Source organism: Crinia signifera, chromosome 2, assembly GCF_055691185.1.
Source record: "Crinia signifera chromosome 2, ASM5569118v1, whole genome shotgun sequence".
Lineage (NCBI taxonomy): Eukaryota > Metazoa > Chordata > Amphibia > Anura > Myobatrachidae > Crinia > Crinia signifera.
This window is the reverse complement of record NC_139218.1, coordinates 223,347,294-223,374,426: the sequence shown is the minus strand read 5'-3', so window position 1 is coordinate 223,374,426 and position 27,133 is coordinate 223,347,294. Positions and strand designations below refer to the sequence as shown.

The 27,133-nt window shown below is 48.2% G+C and overlaps 2 protein-coding genes across 2 annotated transcripts in view; one reads left to right on the top strand and one right to left on the bottom strand.

Annotated features, from left to right (window-relative positions):
- YARS1 (tyrosyl-tRNA synthetase 1) overlaps positions 1-25,048 on the bottom strand; it is a 47,536-nt gene extending 22,488 nt beyond the window's left edge. The window contains exons 1-5 of the mRNA XM_083173847.1: positions 24,892-25,048; positions 18,301-18,399; positions 4,244-4,390; positions 3,681-3,856; positions 22-151 (exon numbers count right to left, since the gene is read on the bottom strand). Of these exons, the coding sequence (XP_083029973.1) occupies positions 22-151; positions 3,681-3,856; positions 4,244-4,390; positions 18,301-18,357 (510 nt within the window). The 5' untranslated portion in view covers positions 18,358-18,399; positions 24,892-25,048. The remainder of the gene's footprint in view (positions 1-21; positions 152-3,680; positions 3,857-4,243; positions 4,391-18,300; positions 18,400-24,891) is intronic.
- S100PBP (S100P binding protein) overlaps positions 24,981-27,133 on the top strand; it is a 51,123-nt gene continuing 48,970 nt past the window's right edge. The window contains exons 1-2 of the mRNA XM_083173849.1: positions 24,981-25,139; positions 25,975-27,127. Coding sequence (XP_083029975.1) covers positions 25,997-27,127 — 1,131 coding nt within the window. The 5' untranslated portion in view covers positions 24,981-25,139; positions 25,975-25,996. The remainder of the gene's footprint in view (positions 25,140-25,974; positions 27,128-27,133) is intronic.

Below are 27,133 nucleotides of genomic sequence, written 5' to 3'. Positions count from 1 at the left end.
CTAGGTCTTCACCGGTCCCACCTGCAATCCTGGGTACAGGAGACCACTGAGCAATGGGTGCTCTACTTGTTTCACCACCTCAGCTCCAGCTTTCTTAGCATCATGCTGAGTGACGACTGAGGATAGCCTATACACATCCAATGTATACTCCCTGTAACACAAAGCACATACAATAAGACAAACTAAAAAGATATAAAATACATATATACAAAATACACAGGAAAATGTTAAAAGCAAAATGATTGTCTTATGAATTAAAAGCAACTACTGCAGGATGCGAGTAGAAATACTTCTAGGGGGCGTGGTCTGGGGTAGCTGGTGGCTGGACAGGTTTACTGGTTCCCCCACAAACATCCTTATTAAATATCCGGTTTGAGCCACAGGTTCAGATATAAACTGGACATTCACTCCTGCGGCCCCCGGACAACCCTAGTAGCTTTTATCCTTGCCGTGCACACATTTACAGCTCCTGAAGTTTGGCCGCGACCTGAGGCCTTTGCTCCAGACTACTGACGCGGTGGTTCCGTTTCTGCAGAGTCACTCCTCTGTATGTCAGCAAGCTTGGCAATAAGCCGGTCGCTGGAGGCATGTATGGCCCGCAGGATATATTGAACATTTGTTTCCATACTTTTAGATAGAGCAGATGTAGTTGCACTCATATCCGCATTCCTGCTGCTAGAGGGTCTTTGATAGGGACTGGCAGCGGCTAGCACGCTGCCAAGCAGACAGGAAGGACTGACAGCAGAAACATAAAAGTATACAGTTTTGCGGGTTCACAGGAGATGGAGCAACTGCAGGCTGTCCTCACCAGGCCGAGACAGAGAAGTGAGGGGGTCGCAAAATGGCCACGAACAAACTCAGCCCGCAGAAGCAATTCGCTGCATCGCCAACCAGCACCCGATGGAGGATCAATTCGAAGCCCGAACGGTCACCAGCAGGACGAGGATACAAGCCGCACAGGATAGCTGCCGCCGATCACCCCGAAACGCCGAAGCAATTCAGCGTTTCGGGTGATCGCGGCGGCTATCCTGTTCGGCTTGTATCCTCGTCCTCCTGGTGCCTGCTGGTGACCCTTCGGGCTCCGAATTGATCCTCCATTGAGTGCTGGTTGGCGATGCAGCTGAATTGCTTCGGCGGGCTGAGTTTGTTCGTGGCCATTTTGCGAGCCCCTCACTTCTCTGGGGAGGACAGCCTGCAGTTGCTTCATCTCCTGTATCCCATCCAGCTGTGACCCGCAAAACTGTATACTTTTATGTTTCTGCTATCAGTCCTTCCTGTCTGCTTGGCAGCCTGCTAGCCGCTGCCAGTCCCCATCAAAGACCCTCTAGCAGCAGGAAAGCTGTTCCTCTTCGGATATGAGTGCAACTACATCTGCTGTATCTAAAAGTATGGAAACAAATGTTCAATATTTCCTGCGGGCCATACATGCCTCCAGCGACCGGCTTATTGCCATACAGTGGAGTGACTCTTCTGTTTCCTATACTTCTGATAGGATCTGGAGAGTCCCAGCAAGTGACATATCCCCTGTGACGCCTGTGGCACCTGTATGGGCCTACACATCAGTGGGGCCTTCCATGTTGGATCGCTATGGGTCTGATTGTCTAAATCCTCTGGCTCCTAAGACGGCTGTCTATGTGGACATATATTCTACTGCAGTTATGTCCGCACCTAGGACATGTACTACGTTTTCACCTGGCCACCTCATTCATACTGGTTTTTTATTAGGGATGGCCATTGGCACATCCCCCATCGATGGTTGCCATCGCTTAGCCGCGCATGTGCAGAGCAACGGGACGGTTCGCTGTGGGCAGCCTGCCCGACCGGGATCCGTGCGCATGCGCAGAAGAAACTTTAGCCATTAATCCAGTTTAAGTTTCTTTTGCGCATGAGCGCACCTCCCGGCGGGGCGGGCCCCCCGCAGTGACGCTGCTGGACGCAATGACGCTGTGCATGCAGTGCGCATGCTCCCCCCAACTTTTACCATCGGAAGCCATCCATCGATGGCATATAACTATTCGACCATCCACTATCAATGCCCAAAACATCGAGCACTAGGTCCCAACCATCGATGTTTAGGGAACATAGTCGATGGCCATCCCTATTTTCTATCCTTTTACTCTTACTGTTATATTGGCTTGCGCACCCTAGATGCTATCCTGGATACCTCCGTACGATACGGGCTGTGACTGCTGTTACCTGGGTGGCACTTCTGGACTTTGAGCCATGGCTGGACTGATGGTCCAAGATTTTAATCCTACAGTCGTTTGATTTGTCACCGCTAATCTTGTTTTATTTTTACATACTGTGTTTTCTATTTATTTCTAATCCTGTTTAAATATGCTCATACTGGTTTGAGGGGGTCTCGGTAGGAGTCTTTGGCATCCATGCCCAGACTGATATGACTTAACTTGTGCATACAGGCTACCCATTATCCTGACCTGTTGGCTCTACATACTTGCTTGATGTGGGGGAGCTGGGGTCCACCCAGCTCTAACCATTAGTATTTTGCCTCCATTTCTAAGGGGGGTGGGTCTGGGTACTTAGTTTTAGTGGGATAGAATAGAAGTTAAGGGATCCAGGTACACCGTAGTTGGGGGCGGCTATACAGGGGGGGGGGGGGGGGTTATAGGGTAGGGTTGATTTGGGGATTATTACTTTTTTTATTTTTTCATTAATTGGTGGCTCAATTGACAGTTTGTAGGACAGAAACATTTAACTATTATAGTTCCTATCAATATTTGATTACTAGAGTGTACACCACGTGGTAGTATGGTGTTTTTCTGTTTATGTACCATTTTCTTGATCATACTTCGTTGATTCTCATATAATGCTACCCGATTGGCGCTTTCGGGTATCAAAACATCCTGTACTGATGTAAAGTTATCCGACTTATTACAAATCATCCTGTTCGGCATCTCTTCTTTTGAATGTCACCATACTCTACATGTTTTACTGCAAGCATATGTTCACTACTCTGTCCACCTATAATATATTTGTGGGTTGTGTTGATGTTAATATGCAAAAATGTAATACAAATTATTGAATTTAAAAAAAAGAAAATAAATACTTCTGATGTAGGAGGTTTTAACATAACTGGATATTTGTCAAAACAAGTTATATAAAACTCAAGGGAAAAAAAAATAAAAATGATTGTAAAATTACCTAATGCAATGTAGTAATCAGACCTCAGTAAATCATTGCAAACATAAACCTTACAAAATTTCAAAAGTAAAAAACTTGTCCCAAGGTTTAGACGGCTGTGCTATAAAAGTAACCAGGACCTTCGTGGAACATAAAATCAGCCACAAAACCACTGAATACAGATAAAGACGTATGCCAATACAGTACAGAGAAGTTACCAAGGCACAGGGTAAGTTTTGTTACAGTGAAATGGGTTTCCCTTACATTAGAACAGGCATTCCCAACCTCAGTCTTCTACGCACGCTATTACAGTGTAGGTTTTGGGGATATGCATGCTTAAGCATAGATGGTGAAATCAAAATAACTCAGGAACTGATTAGGTAACCTGTGCTCAAGCATTCAAAACCTGGACTGTTAGGGTGCCTTGAGGACAGAGGTTGAGAACACCTGCATTAAAGGATTTAGGAATGGAAGCAGGTAGACTCCACTCAAAGGAGCAATGATGAAATGTGGATGGTTTCACCTTGTAGAACACATACTTGCTAAGCTGGTACTCTGTCCCCCTAACAAAGCGCAGTTTCTCCAATGGAACGCCAATACTTTGCAGCATAGCTTTGATAACCTGTTCATAATAACGAGTGCGGAGTTCTAGAAGTTCCCAGGGAGCTTTCATATTATCCAGATAAGCATGGAGGTCTGCAAACAAAATGGTTACCTAGAGAAAAAAAAAAAAAACACATCTATTAAAAAGAAGGAAGGAAAACAAAACACAGGCTTGTGAATGTAAACAAGAAAGAACTGTTCTTAAGGGGCATACACACAGGGCGATGTAAGCACTACTTATATGCAATCTGACTAAATCGCTTAAAAATAAAGCGCTGATCGCTCCATGCTTATGCCCCCCCCGGCAAAGCGCAGTACCCCGTGTTGCCATCGCCCGCAGAGCTAGATTTTGCATCCACTATCTATACTGCTTAGATCGCAGGGTTTTTGCCTAAAACCATACGCAAAACACTGGTGAGCACATATCGCTCAGCACACATCGTGGGTGCATTGCACTGTGTACAGAATCTTAATTGTCCAATAACCAGTCAGTACCCACCTCACACCCAGCTTTTAGGAAGTCCGCGATTTTGGACATTGGCACAAAATAAGCCACATGTGGTTTTCCTGTGGTCGCTGTGCCCCAATATAGTCGCAGCTCTCGCTCCTTCAGGATTTCCAACAGCTTGTCCTCTCCAAGAACCTCCTGTAACAAGAAAGACATTTTCCATTTCCAGACCTTGATTTAATTTTATACAGGTTGAGTATACCTTATCCAAATTATTCCGAAAACTATACTTGTCAAAATGTACTTTTTTGGGGGGCTAAAATCCTACTGGGTACATCTGCAACTGGCACCACTGAGGAAATTATATGTAACTGGCACTAAATATGTGCAAGACAATGATTGCTTGGCATTTAAATTCAGTGTCTGATTGTATACAAACTTTGTTCCATGTTTTAAAACCTGGTTTCATGCACAAATAAAATATATTTGTGCGTATTTCATGTGTTTGATTTGTTGTACAACATAAATGCTAGATACCCCAAGATACCTCATTCAAATATAAAAATATTCCAAAATACGTAATAATCCGTTATCCAAAATTCTTCTGGTCCCGAGCATTTTGGATAAAGGGATTTTTGTAAGAACTTACCGTTCGAATCCCTTTCTCTGATATGGTCCTGGTGACACAGCTCACATTGGGATGTAGGAGGGTCCGTAGGAGTCAGGCACCTATCCTAAAGCTTTTCAGAGGGGTAGGCTCCTCCCCCTGCATCCCAGACTCCTCCGTTCAACTTGCAAAGCCACTGGAATACATTAACTCAGTACAAACGCCTGCACATATTATATGCACAACTTTAACATTTCTTTGTAACCATTACAACATGAACCATCATGAACACTGGCATACTTACTGAGCGTAACGGAGGGATCGCTGTGTCACCAGGACCATATCAGAGAAAGGGATTTGAATGGTAAGTTCTTACAAAAATACCTTTTTCTCTTTCAATGGTCCTGGTGATATAGCTCCCATTGGGACGTTCAAGAGCCGGTCCTTTGGGAGGGTACGCTCAGGTCTGCAGCTCCCATCACTGCTCGCCCGAATGATGCGTCCTCCGACGCGAACTCATGGAACCTGTAGAATTTGGCAAAAGTGTAAACAGATGACCAAGTGGCGGCCCTGCATACTTGCTCAGCTGTAGCCCCGTGGCGAACCGCCCAAGAGGTGGCAACAGACCTGGTGGTATGTGCGTTAATCCTGGCCGGCACAGGCCTACCAACCTTAGTATACGCAAAAGCAATGACTGAATGCAACCACCTAGCAATTGTCTGCTTAGAAGCAGGCCAACCAATGTTATGCACATCATACAAGACTAATAAGGTATAAGTTTTCATGAAACCTTTCACCCTGTCCACATAAATGCGCAAGGCGCGCACTACATCCAAATTCCGCAATTTGTCCCTTTTCCTTGAACCCTCTGGGGGTTGAAACACAGGCAGAACTTTCTCCTGGTTCAAAAGGAAAGCAGAAACTACGTTTGGCAAAAATTGAGGAACTGTTCGAAAAACAGCCCTATCGTCATGAAAAATAAGGAAGGGAGGCTTACAGGACAATGCTCCCAACTCCGAAACCCTCTTTGCAGAGGAAACGGACAATACAAACACTAATTTCCATGTAAGGAACTTAAGGTCAACCGACCTCAACTGCTCAAAAGGCGGCTTTTGAATACACTCCAGCACCAGAGACAAATCCCAGGGTGCCACTAGTTGCTTGTATGGTGGTTTCAACCTGGAAACTCCTTGAAGGAAGGTCTGTACCTCCGGAAGAATCTCTATCTTCTTCTGAAAATATATTGACAGAGCGGATATCTGTACTTTGAGCGATTGAAGACTGCGGTCAGACGAAAAACCATCCTGCAGGTATTCAAATAACTTGGAAAGCCGGAATCTGGACGTATGAGATTTTTGTCTCTCACACCACCTAATATAGGTCTTCCAGACACTATAGTAGTTGGCAGAAGACACCGACTTCCTGGCCTTGATCATAGTATTCACTACAGCCTCTGAGAAACCCTTGCTTTTAAAGATGGCGGTTTCAATAGCCAAGCCGTCAAATTTAGCCGAGCAAAATCCAGATGAAAGAACAGTCCTTGGCTTAGCAGATCTGGCATTTGAGGCAGTCGCCACGAGTCCACAGAGTCTCCGAACACTTGAGTACCAGGACCTCCTTGGCCAATCTGGAGCTATCAGAATCACCGGAATTTCTTGGGACTTGATTCTCTTCAGAACTCTTGCCAGCATAGGAAATGGGAAATATACGCTAGACTCCCCACCCAGGGAAGTCATTGCATCCACCGCCTCTGCTAAGGGATCCCTTGTCCTGGCATAGTACCTGGGCACCTGATGGTTGAACCTGGAGGCCATAAGGCCCACCTCCGGGGTCCCGCAATGCACTGTAATCTGCTCGAATATCTGTGGGTTCAGACTCCATTCCCTCTCGAGCAGCTCCTCCCTGCTCAGGAAATCGGCCTAGACGGTTTTCACCCCGGGGATGAATATCGCCGATAACGCCAGAACTTTCTGCTCCGACCACAAGAAGATCCGGGAGACCTCCCACATAGCCAGGCTGCTGCGCGTGCCCGCCTGATGATTCAGGTACGCCACAGCAGTGGCATTGTCTGACTAAGGGCCTTATTCGAGTTCACTCTTTCTGACAAAATCTTTCTTAGACGGACAAAACCATGTGCACTGCAGGGGGGCAGATGTAACATGTGCAGATAGAAATAGATTTGCTGATTTTTTGGTGATTCTTTGCAGGGTAAATACTGGCTGATTTATTTTAACACTGCAATATAGATCTCACTTTGAAGTAAAACCCCACCCAAATCTAATTAGATCTGCACAAGTTACATCTGCCCCCCTGCAGTGCACATGGTTTTGTCCATCTAAGAAGGATTTTGTCTGAAAGAGTGAACTCGAATAAGGCCCTAAATCCACAAGGGGAGACCCTGCAGTTTGTCTTCTGCCAGGGATAACAACATCCAAACAGCCCGCAGTTCCAGAATGTTTATCGGCAAGGCTGACTCCTCCGTAGTCCAAAGGCCCTGAAGCCTTAAGTCCAGGACTACTGCCCCCCAGCCCCTGAGACTGGCGTCGGTAGTGACTACCAGCCAGTCCCAAGACTGCAGAGACCGACCCCACTGAAGGGAATCCACCTCTGTCCACCATTTCAGGGAAGACCGGGTTTCTAGAGTCAGTACTATCCTCTCTGACTTCATGGTCTGCGTGTTCCCCGACCAAGATGTCAGAATGTTCCATTGAAAGACCCGTGAATGGAACCTGGCAAACTGTAGCGTCTCAAAAGTCGCCACCATTTTGCCCAGCAACTTTAAACACCTCCAGACCGAGGGATTCGGAGACCACAGAATCTCACATACAAGGAGGGAAAAGTCCTTGGCCTTTGTCTCCGGCAGAAATACCCGATGCAAATGGGTATCCAGGATCACCACCAAGAATTGGATCCTCTGTGATGGCACAAGCTGAGACTTTTGTAAGTTTAAAAGCCAACCGTGAACCCGCAAAAACTGAATAGCTTCCTCTAGATGTTTCTGCAAAGTCTCTGCCGAATCTGCTTTTGAAAGCCTTGCCACAGAAGCATCCACTACAGGCAATTTCTCCCAGAGGTCTGCATGTGCCTCAGGCATAGGATAGAGACTCAAAAAACTCTTTGGCATCTGAAGCTTCTTATCGGGCGTTTTCCAAGCCCCTTCCAAAATATCCTGTAAACCTTCATCTGCAGGGAAGGTAACAGCCTCTCTACGCTGCAACACCCCTTTGACAGGAGTCTTGTCCTCCTCGGATAAATTTAAAGCCTGCTTAACAGCAGCAATCAAATCCTCCACCCCAGGGGCCGAAGCATCCTCAGAATCATCACCCTGATCCCAGGGAATGTCTGAGGTGCATTCTCCTTCCTCTCCAGACTCAACAGCAAGCAAGGGTACCGAATAAGACCTCTTAGGGGGCCCCACGGCATCACCATCAAATCTATCCAGCAAATCATTAAATCTGCTAATCCCCTTCGCAGTGTCCTGCATAACCTGCAAGAGTCCAGGATCTGCTTGGGTCAGAGGCAAGGAGCCTGAAGACTGCTGAGAGGATGACATAGGTTTTGGGGAAGACACCATAACATCACTACTTTGCCTGTCCAACAATTGCACTAAGGCATTAACAGACCTGCCCAGGGCACTGGCCCACGCAGGCTCCGGTTGCTATACCCTCTGGGGTTCACTGCCCATGGGTCTCACACCAGCGCAAGCAAGGCACAAACCCCCTTTGGTCATCTGTTCAGAGGCAAATTTGAGTGTACAAACACTACATGCGCTCAATGTAATAAGGGCTCCCTCCCCCAAAGCCACAGACTGCTGCTCAGACATGCTGCCAAAAATCTGACACAGTGCACAATGTAACAGGCGTTCTATACAGAGCCAATGTACAATGGCCACTTATCTGTCTGATGCTTCTTCCAAGAAGAGGGGAAAGCGATGCCCAGGAAATCCAAACACACTGTCAGAATTCAGCCAGTTCAGCTCCGCAGCAAGCGGGAGCGTAGCTTTTAGCGCCAACCACCCCCAGACAGCCGCTCCCACTATAGGATTTCCTAGTTCCCAGTGTCTCCCCCTCGGCTGGGGACCACTTGGAACAAGCTGCTGTCCTCTGGGAAAGGAGCTCAGCGTGTAAGCTCCTCAGAAAATGGCCACCGGCATCACAGAGCATCTGTCCCCCATGATCCCCACCTAGCGTGAAGCCAGTTTCAGAGTGCCCCGGAGCACAGGCAGTTTCTCAACAGAAACTGTCAGCGCCGCACAGGGAGACCAGACATTGGGCGGTATTCAATGAGAATACCTGCGAGGTGCAGCGAATCCTTTTTAGGATTCGCTGCACATTCGCCACGTTCCGGAGCCGGCGGGCTCCGGTATTCAACGTGTCAGGGGCTCGCTGCCCCTGACTGGCGAATATGAGCTCCTGCGGCGATTGCCGCAGGGAGCCTGAGAACGGTGCCAGGCAGAGAGATGGTAGTCTCTCTGCCTGCCCCAGAACTTTGTGGGGGGTAGGTGGGCTCCCCGGGTGCCAGGCAGCACAGGCTGCCCCCCGGGGGTGCCAGCAGGGGAGCGTATATTCACTATACCCGATCGTAACGATTGGGTGCAGTGAATATATGAATATGTAATGAGCGGCTCGGCTCCGGCTGCTGTGTAAAAAAAATAAAAAATTTTGTGCACATGAATAAAAATAGCATGCCCCTCCTCAGAATAAAATTCCTGATTTTTTGACACCAAATGTAAAAAACAAAACACTTTATTTTAAAAGTTCACATTCCACTTCACCATAAAAAGATAGCGATTGCTACTCGGTGAATCATGGTGAAAAAAACCTTGAAATGTATTCGCCATGTGGTCATTGAATAGGGTGATTCACCGTTTTAGTCAGAAATTCGCCAAACAGCACAAATTCGCCATAAAAACATGGCGAATCAGGCTCATTGAATACCGCCCAGTGTCTCCTCTGTGCGCAGTGAGCTGACAGGACGCGCTTTTGTCAGCTCCTGCTGCGCTGTCAGTGTGAGGATTCAATGAGAATCCTCACACTGTGCCTACCTAGCTAAGTGTAAAAGTTAATAAAATGAAAAAACACCTAACTATCTCTAAACCTTCGGCTGCCCCAGCAGCCCTTTAGAATAGCACCCACTCCGGTGGGCACCTAACACGAACAGAGGAGTCTGGGATGCAGGGGGAGGAGCCTACCCCTCTGAAAAGCTTTAGGATAGGTGCCTGGCTCCTACGGACCCTACTACATCCCAATGTGAGCTGTGTCACCAGGACCATCGAAAGAGAAAAGGGATACTCAACCTGTAAGACAAAACAACCAACAAACAAACAGGAGGTGAGTAATCAGAAAGATTACACAGTAAAAAGTGAACAAGCACAAGCCATCCTTGTGATTGTTCCTCACACTCTCAGGTACTTATGTCACTATTTAAAACAAAGCTGCATACGGGTTATGCAGCAAAATACGTCAATTACCCATTCTACCTGTACTTTTACCCTCCTGAATTGTGGCTCATCAAGTCTGAACGGTACTTGTTTCCTAGCACGGCGCCCATCGCATGCCTTAATTAGTGGTATGCAATGGTATACAATGGGACCCGATTTTCGGGTCCTAAGAACCGCAATGTACAATTTTAAAATCGCATGCCATGCGATGCGATCAAAACGATGATTTAATTGTACATGCACCCTGATGGGTGAGTAGTATGTTATATGCACCCCCATTATTATCGCCACCGACACCATTAACGCCAACCCAAAGCGTGGTGAGTGCAGCGAGCCCGCGAGGAGCGGCAGTACGCGTCTGACCTTTTGATACCCCCACTATCCACGTCGGCGTGGAGTTGATTTTATATAGTGTGGCGAGCGCAGCGAGCCCCACGTAATACATGTGAAGTTATCCACGTCCCCTTGCTGCACTCGCCACGCTTCGGGCTCGGTGGCTTGCCACACTATATAGAATCGACTCCACGCCGACGTGGATAGTGGGGGTATGAAAAGGTCGGAGGACGCGTACCTCCGCCCCTCGCCACGCTTCGGGTTAGCGTTATTAGTTGTCATGGCATTAACAATGGGGGTGCATATAACATACTAATCACCCATCAGGGTGATTGTACAATGAAATCATCGTTTTGAGCGCATCGCATGCGATCAAAACTATGTAACAAGATTAAAATCGTGGGCGCCGTGCTAGGAAACAAGTACCGTCTGAACATTACATATTACCAGCTTATTGAAGAACTGCACCTTGCTGATCTAATACCGGTTTGAGGATCAGGCCTACCAGCATACAGACCTCCTTTTGGTACAAGCACTGGCCAGTATACCAGAGATTTTGCCCTGAGGTCGAGAGCAGCTGGATGTCTACTTCTCCATTGACTGACAGCAACACCTTGCAGCGCTAGCTGTTGGTCCTAAGGGTGTCATAGTAACAGTCAAACTTTAACCTCCGGGGAGTCACGATAAGTGTGTTTTTATTTGCTTTACAAGCTATTTTATATGAGAGACTGTAGTTTCCAGTTTTATTCTACTTTATTTAAAAATGAGAATAACTTAATTTGCCAGTTCTGTATTTTAGAACTTGTAGAGGCCTTGGAAATACATCTATATGTAGCAGCCATTATTTACTAGACAGTTCTGTAGTTTAATATGCAAACCATAGTCAATAAAGGAGTATTCATTGTGGCTGGCAAAGGGGCTTGTACGGGGAGGATGGCTTTTTCGCACCAAAAATAAGCCATCAAACCCCCTCGCAGCATGCATTGTTTGGGCAGAATCCTCGTCATGAGAGGTCAGCGAGGATCCCTTTAAACGGAGAGGTTCACCACAAATGCAGCGAGTCTACTGCATTTTGTATTGGGTGTGGATCAGTTGGTCAGCAAGTAGTTAAACAGTCATTAGATTGACACCATTAGGTCGACATGTGTCTAGGTCGACAGTGTCATGGGGTTTTCACAGGTTTTTTTACCCGAATGTCGAAATACCGCCTGTTGGCACATGTCTGCTCAAAAAAAACAAAACAGGAAAAAAAAAAAAATAGGATTTTGGGTACCTACCGGTAAATCCTTTTCTCGTAGTCCATATGGGATACTGGGCTTCACTACTATGGGGATTGAGACCTCCGCAGGAGAGACAGGCACATAAAAGAACTTTCAGTGTGGGTGCACTGGCTCCTCCCCTCAATCTCCCTCCACTAGTCAGTTAATGCAAAAACTGTGCCGAAGGAGAGCATGTGAGGAGTATGTGATAATGTATTGTGGTGAGATTCATCCAGCACACCCAACCGAACAACAACATATAAAAGAGGTGAATCCTAACAACTTAAAAGGACACCTGTAACTAGAAACAAATCTATAGACATATCTATCCTATAGAAAACAAGGCAATAAGCCTAACAATGAAATAGTATCTGACAGCAGTAAAAGCCGCACCGAGGTGGGCTCCCAGTATCCCATATGGACTACGAGAAAAGGATTTACCGGTAGGTACCCAAAATCCTATTTTCTCTACCGTCCAATGGGATACTGGGCTTCACTACTATGGGGAGGTCCCAAAGCTACCAGAACGGGTGGGAACGTGCGGATTCTGCTGTAGAACCGCATTCCCGAACTGGGAATCCTCCCTGGCCAGGGTGTCAAACTTGTAGAACTTCACAAATGTGTGTTGCCCTGACCAAGTTGCGGCCCTGCAGAGCTGCATTGCCGACACCCCTCGAGCAGCCGCCCAAGAGGTACCTACAGACCTGGTTGAATGAGCCTTTACTGAAAAAGGAAGCGATAAACCAGCTGATGCATAAGCCTGTTGGATAGTACATCTTATCCATCTGGCAATGGTACGCGTTGAAGCAGGTAAACCCTTCTTCTGCGCATCATAAAGCACAAACAGGCTGTCCGTCTTACGGATCCTAGCTGTGCGCTTGACATACCCCTTAAGGGTGAGGACCACATCCAAGGTATCTGGTATATCAGGGTGTGTCGCGCTAGAAGGAACCACAATAGGTTGGTTTAGGAGGAATCCTGACACCACCTTTGGAAGGAATTGTGGTCTAGTCCTGAGTTCCGCCCTATCGTTGTGGAACACAAGGTAAGGGCTCCGACAAGATAAGGCCCCTAGCTCGGACACCCTCCTGGCCGAAGCTAGAGCCAGCAGAACAACTGTCTTCCACGTGAGGTGTCGCAGCTCAGACTCCTCCAGTGGAACAAACCGGGCTGATTTCAAGAAAGTAAGAACCACTTCCAAATCCCATGGTGCAGTGGGAGGCACAAAGGGGGGCTGAATCCTCAGAACCCCCTGTAAGAAGGTCTGCACTTCCGGCAAGGCCGCAATCTTTTTCTGGAAAAACACAGACAGTGCGGAGATTTGGACCTTTAAGGAACCCAATCTGAGTCCCTTATCCAAACCAGCCTGAAGGAAACGTAGCAGGCTGTTTAATCGAAAACTGGCCGGAGGCAAGTCATTCTTCTCACACCAGGCAATATATCTGCGCCATATTACATGATAATGAGAAGCCGTCACCGGCTTCCTGGCTTTGATCATTGTAGTGACGACCGAGGGATGGAGACCCTTATGGACTAAGATCTGCCGCTCAACCTCCAGGCCGTTAAACGTAGCCGCTGTAAGTCCTGGAAGACGAACGGGCCCTGGAGGAGCAGGTCTTTTCTTAGGGGCAGACGCCACGGGTCTTCCACTAGCATGGCCTGAATGTCCCCGTACCAGGCCCTTCTTGGCCAATCTGGTGCCACCAGTATTGCCTCCGTCCCCTGATGCCGGATCCGCTTTAGCACCCGAGCCAACAATGGGAGAGGTGGGAACAAGTACACCAATTGGAAATCCCAGGTCCAGGTGAGAGCGTCCACCGCTATGGCCCCTGGGTCTCTGGTCCGTGCACAGTACCTTGCTACCTTGTGGTTCAAACGTGAAGCCATCAGGTCGATCTGAGGGAGCCCCCACAGATCCACTATGGCATTGAACACTTGCGTGTGAAGGCCCCACTCCCCCGGGTGAAGATCGTGGCGACTCAGGAAGTCCGCCTCCCAATTGTCGACCCCCGGGATAAAAATGGCAGACAGGGCCAGGACATTATGTTCCACCCAAGACAGAATCTTTGACGCTTCTCTCATGCAAGGCATGCTCTTGGTACCACCCTGCCGATTTATGTAGGCCACAGTGGTGGCATTGTCCGACTGGACCTGGATCGCCTTGCCCTGTAACAATGGAGCTGCCTGTAACAGGGCATAGTAAACCGCCCTCAACTCCAGCTTGTTGATATGAAGGCCCGACTCCAGTGGAGACCATCGACCCTGTAGGCGGACTCCCTGTGTCACAGCTCCCCAGCCCCTCAGGCTGGCGTCCGTGGTTACCAGAATCCAGTCCTGGATCTGGAACCGTCTGCCTGCCAACAGATTGGATGAATCTAGCCACCACTGTAGCAAGATCCTGGTTCTTGTTGCAAGGCCAATCCTTCTGCGCATCTGCAGGGGGGAGCCGGACCATTTTGTCAGAATGTCCAATTGAAAAGTCCTGGAATGGAAGCGGCCAAATTGTATTGCTTCGAATGAAGCCACCATCTTGCCTAGAAGCCGGAGGCAAAGATGGATCTGTACCAGAGGTGACTGTAGTACCTCCCTGACCAGCTGTTGTATTGCAGTGACCTTTTCCATCGGCAGAAAGACTTTTTGTTCCGATGTATCCAGGATCATGCCCAAGAAAACCATCCTCTGGGTCGGAACCAGCGATGATTTGGGCATGTTCAGGATCCACCCGTGGTCTCTTAGAACCTGTATGGACAGATTGAGAGCACTGCTTAAAGCCTCCGCCGACCCTGCCTTTATTAGCAGGTCGTCCAGGTATGGCACTACATTGACCCTTCGGAGCCTGAGTAGTGACATCATTTCCGCCATTACCTTTGTGAAAACCCGCGGGGCTGTCGACAGGCCGAAGGGCAACGCCCGGAATTGGTAATGGTCGTTCCCCAAGGCAAACCTGAGATAGACTTGGTGTGGGGGCCAGATAGGAATGTGTAGATAGGCGTCTTTGACGTCTATAGAGGCCAAGAACTCCCCTTTCTCCAGACTGGCGATCACAGAGCGCAAGGACTCCATCCTGAACTTGAACACACGCAGGAAGGGGTTCAGTGACTTTAGATTCAGGATGGGCCTTACTGAGCCGTCTGGCTTCGGTACCAGGAATAAGTTGGAATAATATCCCTGGCCCTGCTCCGTGTCTGGCACCGGTACAATTACCTGAGACTGAAGCAGCCTGGTAATGGCCCCCTGAAGGAGCACCTGATCTTCCTGGGATGCTGGAAGTGCCGACCTGAAGTATCGTCTGGGAGGAGGTTTGTCGAATTCCAGCCTGTAACCTAGAGAAATGAGACCCCTGGCCCAGGAATCCAGACCCGATGCGTCCCACACATGGCTGAAATGCAACAATCGCGCTCCCACCGTGAGAGAGTCTCGTGGCGGGAAAACCCCGTCATGCTGCAGGCTTAGAGGAAGCCGCGGCATTTGGACGGTCCTGGGTGTTGGAGGAGCTAGGCTTCCTAAACTTGCCTCTCGTGCCCCTGCTGGCATTGGAGGCGCCCCTGGCCTTGGGGCGAAACCTGTTCCCACGAAAGGACTGCTGGGGAGCACCTGTGAAGGTACGCTTTGCAGCCGTGGGAGCTGATGGAAGGAAGGTAGATTTTCCTGCCGTGGCTTTGGAAATCCAACCGTCTAATTCACTCCCAAACAGCCATTCTCCTGTAAAGGGAATACCCTCCACACTCTTCTGTGAGTCTACGTCTGCAGACCACTGACGTAGCCACAAGGCCCGTCTGGCTGAAACTGCCATGGCTGAATTGTGCGCGTTTATTGCGCCCAATTCCTTTTGCGCCTCGCACAGGATCTTAGCGGTATCCTGAATGTGACGCAGACTGTCACCTATCTGGGCCACAGTCATGTCACCCAACAACCCTTCCTGAATTTGGGTTGACCATGTATGAATTGCCTTAGCCATCCAGCAGCTGGCTAAAACTGGGCGCTGAGATGCCCCACTAGCCGTATATATATGGACTTGAGGGTAGCTTCCAGCCTCCTATCCGCCCCGTCCTTAAGGGTGGATACCCCTGGGACTGGTAGCAACACCTTTTTAGAAAGGCGGGAAACAGAGGAGTCCACTACCGGTGGCTCCTCCCATTTCTTTCTGCCCAAAGGTTCAAAAGGATATGCATTTGTGAACCGTTTTGAAAGAGTAAACCTCTTATCAGGGTTTTGCCATGCAGCCCTGAAAACAGTTTCTAACTCTGCCTGCTCAGGGAAGTACACTGGCTGTTTCCTCTGAGTCATGAAGAAAGGATCTCCTTCTGCGGATGCCTCTACTGGGAGATCTAAAACATCCCTAATGGCCCTGATAAGGGGTTCGGGACCATGCACTGCCGCCTCAGGAGCTGGTTCCTGCAGACCCTGCTCCTCACCCTCCTCCAATATGTCCTCATCGTCATCATCTGTGTCAGGATCCATCGCAGTAGCCTGCCTCTTTTGAGGCTGTGCGGGGGGAGGAGGTACATTAAGGGTATGAAGAATATCCACCCTGGCAGCTAACATGGACAATTCCCTCTGAACCCTCTGCGTTTGCTGAGTGTTAGTGGAAAGCTGTGAAGCCACAGAATCCAACAAGGTCTTTATGTTGGAGGCCCAAGCAGGCTCCTGCTCGTCTGCCTGCGACGGCCCCACAAGCTGTGGGGGTACCCCACTGATCTGGGTGTCAGCACTACCGGGCTGTGGTGACATACAAGCCTCACAAGTAACCTGGGACTGTGACTTTGGCACAAACTTGGTGCTACACACCATACAAGTGAACTTTTTCACCATGATGAGATAGTACTACAATGTCTGCAGTACAACACAACCCCCACGCAGTCACACACGTGCACACACCACACTGCTGGATGTGAAAAAACAGACTATGTGTTTGTTTTATGCTGTGCTGTAACTAATCAGTGGGGAATAAACAGAGCAATTGGGGATCCAAGTGCACCCTTAACCTGAACTCACAGATCTGGGTGAGCTGGTAACGCTAAACACAGTGATATGAACAACACAGTGTCTGAATCAGCCAGATAGCGCAGCAGCGCTAAATAGCTATAAAAACCTGCTGTCTCTGCCGTGCTGCAAGTACCCGGATCCACCACGCCAGTGAGGAGCCCTCTGTAATGGAGTCTGGCAGTGTGTGAAGAAGCAGGAAGTGACAGCGCGCGCCCAGCAGAGCTTGGTCCCGCTCTGAGTGAAGCCCCGCCCCCTGTACACGGAGCTGGCGCTTCTATATATTTATACTGACATTAGGTGTAAATATATATATATATATATATATATGTATGTATCATACATTTTAACCTGAGGGGTGTCCCTGGTGGTCCAGCGGCAGCACCCCTATGCCAGTTACCAGACGCGGTGTTCACGCGGTCCCTGCTGGAGGGCCGCCATTACTAGCCGTCGTCTTGCCGCACCAGAAATGGCTGCGGGGACCCCTTCTTAAGGTGTGTACACATGGTGCGATTTTGGCTTACAATTTTGACTAGCGAGTCAACATATTGAAAGTTAGCCAAAGTCTTACAGTGTTTCCCTTGCTTGCGATACCGAAGCGTGGCCCCACAAGGTTAGTATCGCATGGATAAATATACTATTTTGATAGGTAACTGGTAATGTATTTGGCCATAGGCCACATAGAATCAAAATCGCAAGTGAAGATAGTCAAGATCGTATGGTTCTGGGATCTGCGGAGTTGCAATGGAAATCACATGGTCATTTCAGGGCACGGGGGTTCCACGCCCTGGACTTATCCCAATGTAGTGTTAGGGACTTGTTATGGACATAATTATGGCCATCATTATGCCAAGAACCTCTGAAATGCAATTTAGCAATGTTAATAGGTTTAGAATTTATATTTAGTGCGCAATTGCAATCTCCTCCTCCTGCGAGCTAAGAGGTAACCCTGACCAATGGTTAGACAACAAGAAGGCCAAGGTCTGCCTAGAAGCCAGACAGTCGTCTTTGGCAGCACCATAAAAGGACATAGAATCCAATATCCGGAGCTCAGCCAATGTACTGTACATACATGCAACGAGCCCACACCACATCCAGTGAAGACAGGGACTCCTGAGAGTCCACAGATTTGGACGCTCAGATTTTGCACATCGGCACAGCATCTATTCACAGGAGACTGACAGACTTTGGGCCATGGCAAGCAGTTCACATTTGGTGCTAACAAGTGATAAAGTGGAGAGTGATAAAGTACATGCACCTGTCCTTTCTTAAGCTGATTGGCTACTACTTTATCGCTTAAGGCTTAATACATTTTAGACCATAGTGCTGAGCATGCCCCTATACTGATGAAAATGGGGGCATGGCTCGCACTTGTAACATTCCCCTTTTGGGCATTGCTTCATTTGTATAGAATGTTGGGAGGTATGTATTGTACCCGCCCCTTCCTAACTGGCCCCTGCCCCCCCAAAAAAGGAAGTCTACATACCTGCAGGTTGCGTGTGATGAGCTGAGCTTTTTCCTCAGGCGTTAGACAGTCACCCATGCTGCCTAGTTTAAAGGAAAATCTATTTCACCTACACAGAAGCTGGAAAACAAAAAAAGTGATGAATTAGATTGGTATTTATCTCCCATCAATCAACACATAGAAATGGTGCAGAAATCCCACCAGCCCGATTCATGAAATTACAGTTATCATCTGACCCACAATCCATGTGAGACGCAGCCTCCATTCATACACTGCCTCTCAGCCCTGACGGCAGCATCCACCCACCCGGCAATACCCGCTAACCCCCAGCGGACGGTCATACATACCAGTATTGTTCTCACGACACATGTCCAGGGGATGACTGCCACTGCCCAAAGCACGGGGACAGCTGCATTGCCAGACAAACTGCCTGCTTCCTCTACCCCCAAAGAGACCTGTCCGAGGGATCACTGCTGTTTCCCACACTGCCAGTAAAGCTGCAGCACTGGGGAACCCGCCGACTTCCACTCACAGGTGCTATCCCACAGTAGTTCTCCTGGCATCAGGGAACTCATCTGAACACAGTCAGTGCCCACTTCCACTGCAGGCTGTCACAATAACACAGCTAAAACGGACTCCACCCATCCCCCCTCTGATGCACCTTACTGGCTACTGCACCATACAGTGAAGGGAGGCCCTCTCACCCATGGAGTCACTGGAGTGAATATGCCAAAGCAGCCCCAGCACGTCCCCTCTCTGATGCAGTTCCACAAGCATCTTCACCAAAGAAGGCATTACCACACAAGTATCAGTGCAAGCAGTAAAGTTTTGCCCACATTGAATAAAAGGTTGTTGTACTCTCATGCACTGGTATTCGTTCTGTCAATCAATGCAGATACGATCCTAGCCAACTGTTGGTCCCATACAAACACTTGGAATCGCTCTGCTTGTCAGATTACAGCCCATATAAAAGTTATTTTGAGAACTTTATTGAAATTTGGACATTTACCTCATATTGCTCCTAGAAAGCATAGTCTATTACAGCCAAAAACTGCAATAATATTTTGCCCCCTTTTTTCATGAAATTCAGAAGAGCAATTTAATGTTATAAGGACACGTACATAACTTATACAGAACTTGGTTGGAAGTTGGGCATTTACCACATATTGCTCTTAAAAAGCGTTGTCTATTGAGGAGGGGCGGAGCTAACTACATCTGAAGACGGAGGTGCCTTCCTGGAGCTCCCACTAAATCAGGCCTCCCAGTTTATACTAAGGGACATCACAGCCTGCTCTCCGGCCCCCGCAGCCCCTCCTCACCACCTCCACCCTGCAGGACACCGCCGGTAAGCTTCTCACTGCCCCCGGTGTCTCCCAGTGACCGAGGCCTACCTCTACTCTGAAGCCACAGAAATCAGATACCAATGGGGATTCCCTTTCAAGCTCATTGTTGACCTAAACATCAAAACAGTCCTCATTCACGATCTTGGTGAGTGCAAAGATCTACTCTACCACCTGGGAGAAACTGGTCCTCCTTCTGCAGGAAATTCCTCGGACTCGTAAAACGCCGCCCCCCCCCCCCCCACCACCACACACACACACATGTTGTTACTGGAACCAGGACTGTTCCCCCCCCTACTCCAACCCCCCTCCTCACATGTTCACTTATTATGCCGAGACTCCTCTCTAATTTGTCAGTTATATTGGTTTATCTATAGTTACTATGTTACTGATGGTCATTTAATTTTCTTTTTCTGTTTTATATTTTCCATTTATTTACCTATTTTTTATTTTTCCACTATGGGGGCATGGCCAGCACTCTGAGCGCTGCTGGCTACGCCCCCAGCCTCTCTGAATAGACGCTGTGCCATATATATATATATATATATATATATATATATATATATATATATATATATATATACACATATACACACACACACACACATGCCACCAGCAGTGCCAGTTACACAATGCCCCCAATACCCACAGTTATGCCATAAACACAATGGTCCCCAGCAGTGACAATGCCCGTCTGATACTGTTTGTTGATCGTTGGCAATTTGAGGCATGATATATAAATTAAAGAAATATAGATATACAACGCTTGAGCTCTGATTGGCTGACAGGCCAGTCACAGGGATACACAGTGAGGGGAAGAAGGGACCTGCAATGCGCTCTCCTCCCCTCAGAAGGCAAGCGGTGGTGGGCAATAGAGGGATGGATGGGCGGGAAGCTGCAGTGGTCAAACTACCCGGATCACTACCAGTAGTTTGCGATTGACGGGTTGGCGACCACTGCACTAGAAATACAAAGGTGAAGAAATCTGTTACACCCATTTTTTCAAATTAAGGGAAGTTGATCTAAACCAGGGCTCGACAAATCCCAGGGGCCAGGTCACCATGGCGACTAGATTCTGCTTCCTGGCAACCAGATTTTTTTGCATGTAGGAAGCAGAATCTAGTTGTGGGCAGACCAGGACACCCTCTCTCCCCTCCTGCCCGACCCTCCCTTTCCTGCTGAAAGTTAACGGTAGCACGGGCAGCAGAGCCCGACCCCCCCCCCCCCCTCACCCATGCTGGAAGTCAGCGGCAGGCGGAGTGATCCTCTTCCTCCTGCTGGCGAAAGTTCATGGTAGTGCAGGCAGCAGAGCCGACCCCCGACCCCCCCCTCCAGTCCTGCTTGGTCAGCGGCAGCAGAGTCCGATTCCCCCACCCCTGCTGGAAGTAGGAGAGGGGACAGCAGAGCCCGACCCCCCCTCTCCCCTGCTGGAAGTCAGTGACAGGCGGAGTGCCCCCCCCCTCCTGCTGGTGAAAGTTCATGGTAGCGCGGGCAGCAGAGCTGACCCCCCCCCCCTCCAGTCCTGCTTGGTCAGCGGCAGCAGAGTCCGATCCCCCCACCCCTGCTGGAAGTAGGAGAGGGGACAGCAGAGCCCGACCCCCCCTCCTGGAAGTCAGCGGCAGGCAGAGTGACCCCCCCTCCTCCTGAAAGTTCATGGTAGCACGGGCAGCAGAGCCCGATCCCCCTCCCTCCCTCCCTGCTGGGTCAGCGGAGTCCGATCCCCCCTACCCCTGCTGGAAGTAGGAGAGGGGACAACAGAGCCCGACCCCCCCTGCTGGAGGTCAGCGGTCAGTGGCAGCGTGGGCAGTAGAGCCTGACCATCTCTCCCTTCCTGCTGAGTGTCAGCGACCAATTTAATTTAAGGGTCAACCTAGTCTGGTTTGCTTGTTGCAACCCTAAATAACGGGGGGGGGGGGGGGGGGGGGGGGGGGAATGAAGTAACATGCAATTCTACTGATTTTTTCAGACTCCTTGGAACACTGACAGATCAGAGAAGTAATCAGCCAGACGGTCAGCAACATGGAGTCATGACCCTCTTTGGGGCAGGACCCACAGTTTGAGAACCACTGGCCTATTAAATGGACCATAAATCATTTGAATTGGTTCTGTGCCACCAAACTGAGGCACCCCTGCAAGTGTTACAAGGCACCACAGGGTGCCACAGCACACAGTTTCGCAACCACTGCGTTAATGTTTTAATATAAACTTAAATATATAGCAATTTGTACAAACCAAGCATGTGTTCATAGAGAAACAAAATGAAACAGAGAAGCACCTTGCTGCCAACCAACTAAAAATTTCCTGGGACATACACAGGTGTTCGTGAAAACGTCCATATTGTTCAATTCCATCACAAGTATAATTCACATTACACACAATTACTATTTTCTGTTCTTCCTTTGTGTCCTTTGGCTGCTACTGACAATGTATACGGTATATATATATATATATATATATATATATATATATATATATATATATATATATATATATATATATATACACACACGAGGGTTTGTTCGGCACTCCGGACAAAAAGATTAAGCACCGCGGTGCCTTCCTACGCAATCAGTATAGAAGAGGTGAACCAGGGGCTTGTGGTGGGGCTCCCAGAAATAAGGCGGCACTCACGGAATTGGTTTGAAGCAAATCAATGTATTAGAAGTGACACATGGGTGTCAGTCGTCTTGTCGACGTTTCAAGGTCACGCAGGACCTTTTCATCAGGACGTGCAGGGGTGCATAAAGTGCTGTGCAGCACTTTATGCACCCCTGCACGTCCTGATGAAAAGGTCCTGCGTGACCTTGAAACGTCGACAAGACGACTGACACCCATGTGTCACTTCTAATACATTGATTTGCTTCAAACCAATTCCGTGAGTGCCGCCTTATTTCTGGGAGCCCCACCACAAGCCCCTGGTTCACTATATATATATATATATATATATATATATATATATATATATATATATATATATATATATATATATATATATATATATATATATATATATATATATATATATACACACACACACACACACACACACACATATAAATAAATGTTAGGGTCTGGCACTTCCAAATAAATGAGATACTTCAGCCGGTGCCCTCAAGAAGATAGTTACCATCATACTTGCCTACCTGACCCTCTCCATGCAGGAGAAAATGCTCTGCTCCTGGACATGTATGATTGCCATCACCTGTGGTGAAACACCTTTACCTAGCTCCCCACAGGTGATGACAATCATACATTACCAGGGAAGTCCAGGAGCAGAGCATTTACTTCCACATTGGAGAGGGTCAGGTAGGCAAGTACGTTATTATATTTGACAGAAGTGTGGCACTCATAGCTTAGAACAAACAGGCAAAACAAAGTTGTATGTATCAACGTTTCAATTTCATTTGTGATGAAAATTTCCCAAATGAAAGTGAAAAGTTGATACATACAACTTCGTTTTGCCTGTTTGTTCTAAGCTATGAGTGCCACACCTCTGCTATATACAAACACACATATATATACACATATACATATATATATATATATATATATATATATATATATATATATATATATATATATATATATTCAGCTGTGTAAACCAGTGGTAGAACTTAACAGGTCTGTTTTGAGTATGTTGGTCTATGGAAGCAGGATGAACTCAACTTCAACTGCATGATACGGATTAGGGTTGAAAACCATAGATCTAAACTGAGAGCCATAGCTAAACCTTGTATGCACGGATAACAACTACACAGCTTCCTAGGGGACTATCAAAATCTGCAGTCCGGAGCTTATAGGGTCCGGTCCGGGGGGTGTCCTGTCCGGGGGGGTCCCTGTGATAGCTATCACCAGGGACATGGGGGAGATTACAGCCTCCCCGTGTGATCCGGACCGTCCGTTTTTTGCTACATGCCAGGACCATTCAGGGAGACTTTATTCTAGCCCTCCTGCTCTCCCTGGTGACAGGCAGCCCCCCCGGACAGGACACCCCCCGGACCGGACTCTACAAGCTCCAAAATGCAGAGTTTAATGTCCTGTCCGGGGATTTTATCCTGGTCCGGTTTTCACCCATACCCGCTTCCTAGTACAGCAAACATTACCTGTGGGGGGAAACTGGGATGTCAGGCCGGATAGACACAAGTCTACGTACACTTATGCTGCTTTCAGACCGCATAACTGGCTTTGACCCTGTATTTGGAAACGTTTCCAAAAACGGGTCTGCCAGATAAAACCCCTTTCACACCGCAGCACTTAAACGGTATATTACCGTTTAAGTGCCGATTTTTTGACACTGGCAGACCCGTTTTTGGAAACTTTCCAAATACAGGGTCAAAGCCAGTGCAGCCTTCAGCCCTCCCCTCCGTGCAGCTCCCCCCCCCCCCCTCGCGTGTCGACCGAGAGCATGTCGACGCCCCCCCGCGCATGTCGACGCCCCCGCGCGTGTCGACGCCCCCCCCACCCCGCGTGTCGGCGCCCCCCCCCCCGTGTCGACTTACCCCGTGCCGGTACCTCCGTTGTGGACTGCAGCTCAGTATGCTCGGAAAGCACTTATGAAAAAAGTGTCTTCCAGAAAATGGCTGCCCCATAGGAAACCCTGTTTAAAAAAACTGTCTTCCGTATGGGGGGCAGCCATTTTCTGAAAGACACTTTTTTCATAAGTGCTTTCCGAGCATACTGAGCTGCAGTGCCGGGAACCACAACGGAGATACCGGCACGGGGTAAGTCGACACGGGGGGGGGGGCGCCGACACGCGCGGGGGGGGGGGGGGTCGACACGCGGGGGGGCCGTCGACACGCGCGCGGGGGGCGTCGACACGCGCGCGGGGGGGCTCCAGTGCTGTGAATACTTAATGAGCGCTCATTAAGTATTCACTGTGCTGAATTTAGGACCCAGCTCATTGGCTGGGTCCTAAATACCGTTTCTGAGCCGATTTTTGCGCTAAAATACCGGTTCAGAAACGGGTAGGACCCTGCATTTTAACCGGTTAGAAAAAACTGCATTTTCTAACCGGTTAAGTGGGACTGGACCTTTCAGACCGCACACATTACCGTTTTAAAACGGTAAAAAAACGGCAATTTACCGTTTTAAAAGTGCGGTCTGAAAGGGGCATAATAGAACATGACTGATGCAATTCTAGAACGGCATGGCTGCAGTGCACAGGCGTTTCTCCCAGAACATTAGTCCTATACATCGATACATAAGTCTGTCTATAGGAAACCTATGCTGTAAACTGGTGCATATACCCACCCAAGCTGACCGGGTGTATTACCTGCGTCGCTATTGCACGTGGTGTGTATGCAGCAGGAGAAACAGAGAGCCCACTTCACTTCCAAGTCGCCGGCTCTGATTGCGTCAGACGTTCAGATCTATTTGCTCGGCGCTTAGCTCGCTGGGGCTGCGCTCTCCTGCTCTGCGATCATGTGATTGGTTGAGCGCGCCGAAGATGTTAAAGGCACATGCCGCTCTGTACCCAACATGGCGCCTGCCGAGCTGAAACGAAAGAGAAGTCGCAAAGTGGTAAGTAACCCATCAGGAAGGGTCTTTTGAGTAATATCGGGCCCCCTTCCCACCCCACTCCTCGGGGGGGCGAACGAACATCTCCTGATTTCCCTTGTTGCGTTACCTGTTTCTCAGCCACTTGCGAGGCCCATGTTATAGTAACGGTTCATCATACCAAGTGGAAATAGTCCATGGTTGCCTACCTTACCCTCTCCTTCAGGGAGAAAATGCTCTGTTCCTGGCCTTCCCTGGTAATGTATGATTGCCATCACCTGTGGCGAAACACATTTCTTATCAATTACCTAGCTCCCCACAGGTGATGGCAATCGAAAGAGAGGGTCAGGTAGGCAACCCTGAAATTTACAGTAAGTTGGGAAGCATACAGGTACTGGCGCTAGATGTGTGTGTTTATGAAGGGAGGAATGGGACATTATACATGTCCATAATGTTATTGCCCTTGGTATAACGGGATGGCACTTCCCTTCTTCATGACTTTTGGAAATGAAAGGAACACAATAGGTAAAATGCAGACATACTTTATGGCAGCTACTGACCACATTCTCCCAGGTAATCCGATTAGTTACTCTCCCATGAAGGGCACATTATTTGCAGAGACTTCAATCACTTTTTTGTAACTGGATTATCTGCAACCTGATAAATATAGAAACATAATATACACAATGAGTAAGGAAATGCATTCATATTATTCTGCCTTTGTTCCTGTACAAGAAAATATTCTAGTCTACAGCGGGTTCACATCACGCGATCCTGTGCAGGGTAACTTTCACAATCGTCTCCTCCCCAGCTGAGCATGTAACTTAGTGCTGTTAATTAACTCAAATTCCTTCTGCAGAACTACTGGTGCAAATCATCCAATGAGAGCCATCAATGAAAGCTGTCATCGGTCTGTGCAGAGAGCAGGCTCTGAGCGGCAAGTGCTGCTGTATCCTTCAGACGGCAAAGACTTTTTTCCTGAGACCATGGAAGAGCTAAAGATCTGTTTTGTCAATGATCGAGCAGCTGGATCCAAGCGAGAACGAGGCGAAGTTACATCAGGGACCCCTGAATCTAAGAGACTGTGCACTGGTGCATTTAGCTGTAGCACGCCACGGCATGCATCTGTCCATTCATTGACCTCTGCTTGCACCACGCAGGCTGAATTTACAAAACAGGATCAGGTTGATAATGATTGTCATTCACAGGCACAACATCCTGAGTCATGTGAAGAATGTGATGACTCCTTGTTGGAGGCTTCTGATAATGAGGATAATTCCCCTCTATACCTGACCCTAGATGAGATTAATACGATACTAGCTGATGACTCTGCAAATGAACCTTCTGGATGGGATGATGAGAATAACACATATGTGGCCCCACTTATTTCTTTAGGTCCTGAAGATAATGGGGTAAATGGGAGTGCGTCACTTAACAGGAAACTGGATCTTTCTGGCACATTGTCTGAAAATTCAGAGAATGATGAAGACCAAAACTATGCTACCGAGGCTCCTTCGCCGTGTAAGAAAGTCCTAAGTCCTGAAGAGCATGATTCTTTATCGAATCAAAATGACTCGTTTAGTTCTAGAGTAAGGTATGAGGAAGTCATTTCATCAAATGAGAAGCCATGTCCTGAACTTACTATTTCCAACATGAAACAGAACACCTCTACAATAACAGAGTTCAAATTATCTTTACAGCCTTTAGACCCTGGTCAGGTGTCCGCTGCATTCATCAATGCGCAAGCTGTAGTCCAGAATCTATCATTATCCCATAATAAACCAGACTCACTCAGGGCTTGTTCGCCACCTTCTAATCACCCTGACACTCTGAAAGTAACTTCATCTCCAACAACCTCACCAGTGGTCATCTGTGAACCTCATGGAAGTACAAGTGGGTCTATAGTGAGACCAGATACAAAACCCATTAAATCTGAAGAGCCTAATAATAGACAAGACGTTGCAGCTACAAGTCCGACTGATGTGCCTTTAAGTTCCAAGAACAAGATTCAGGTATGC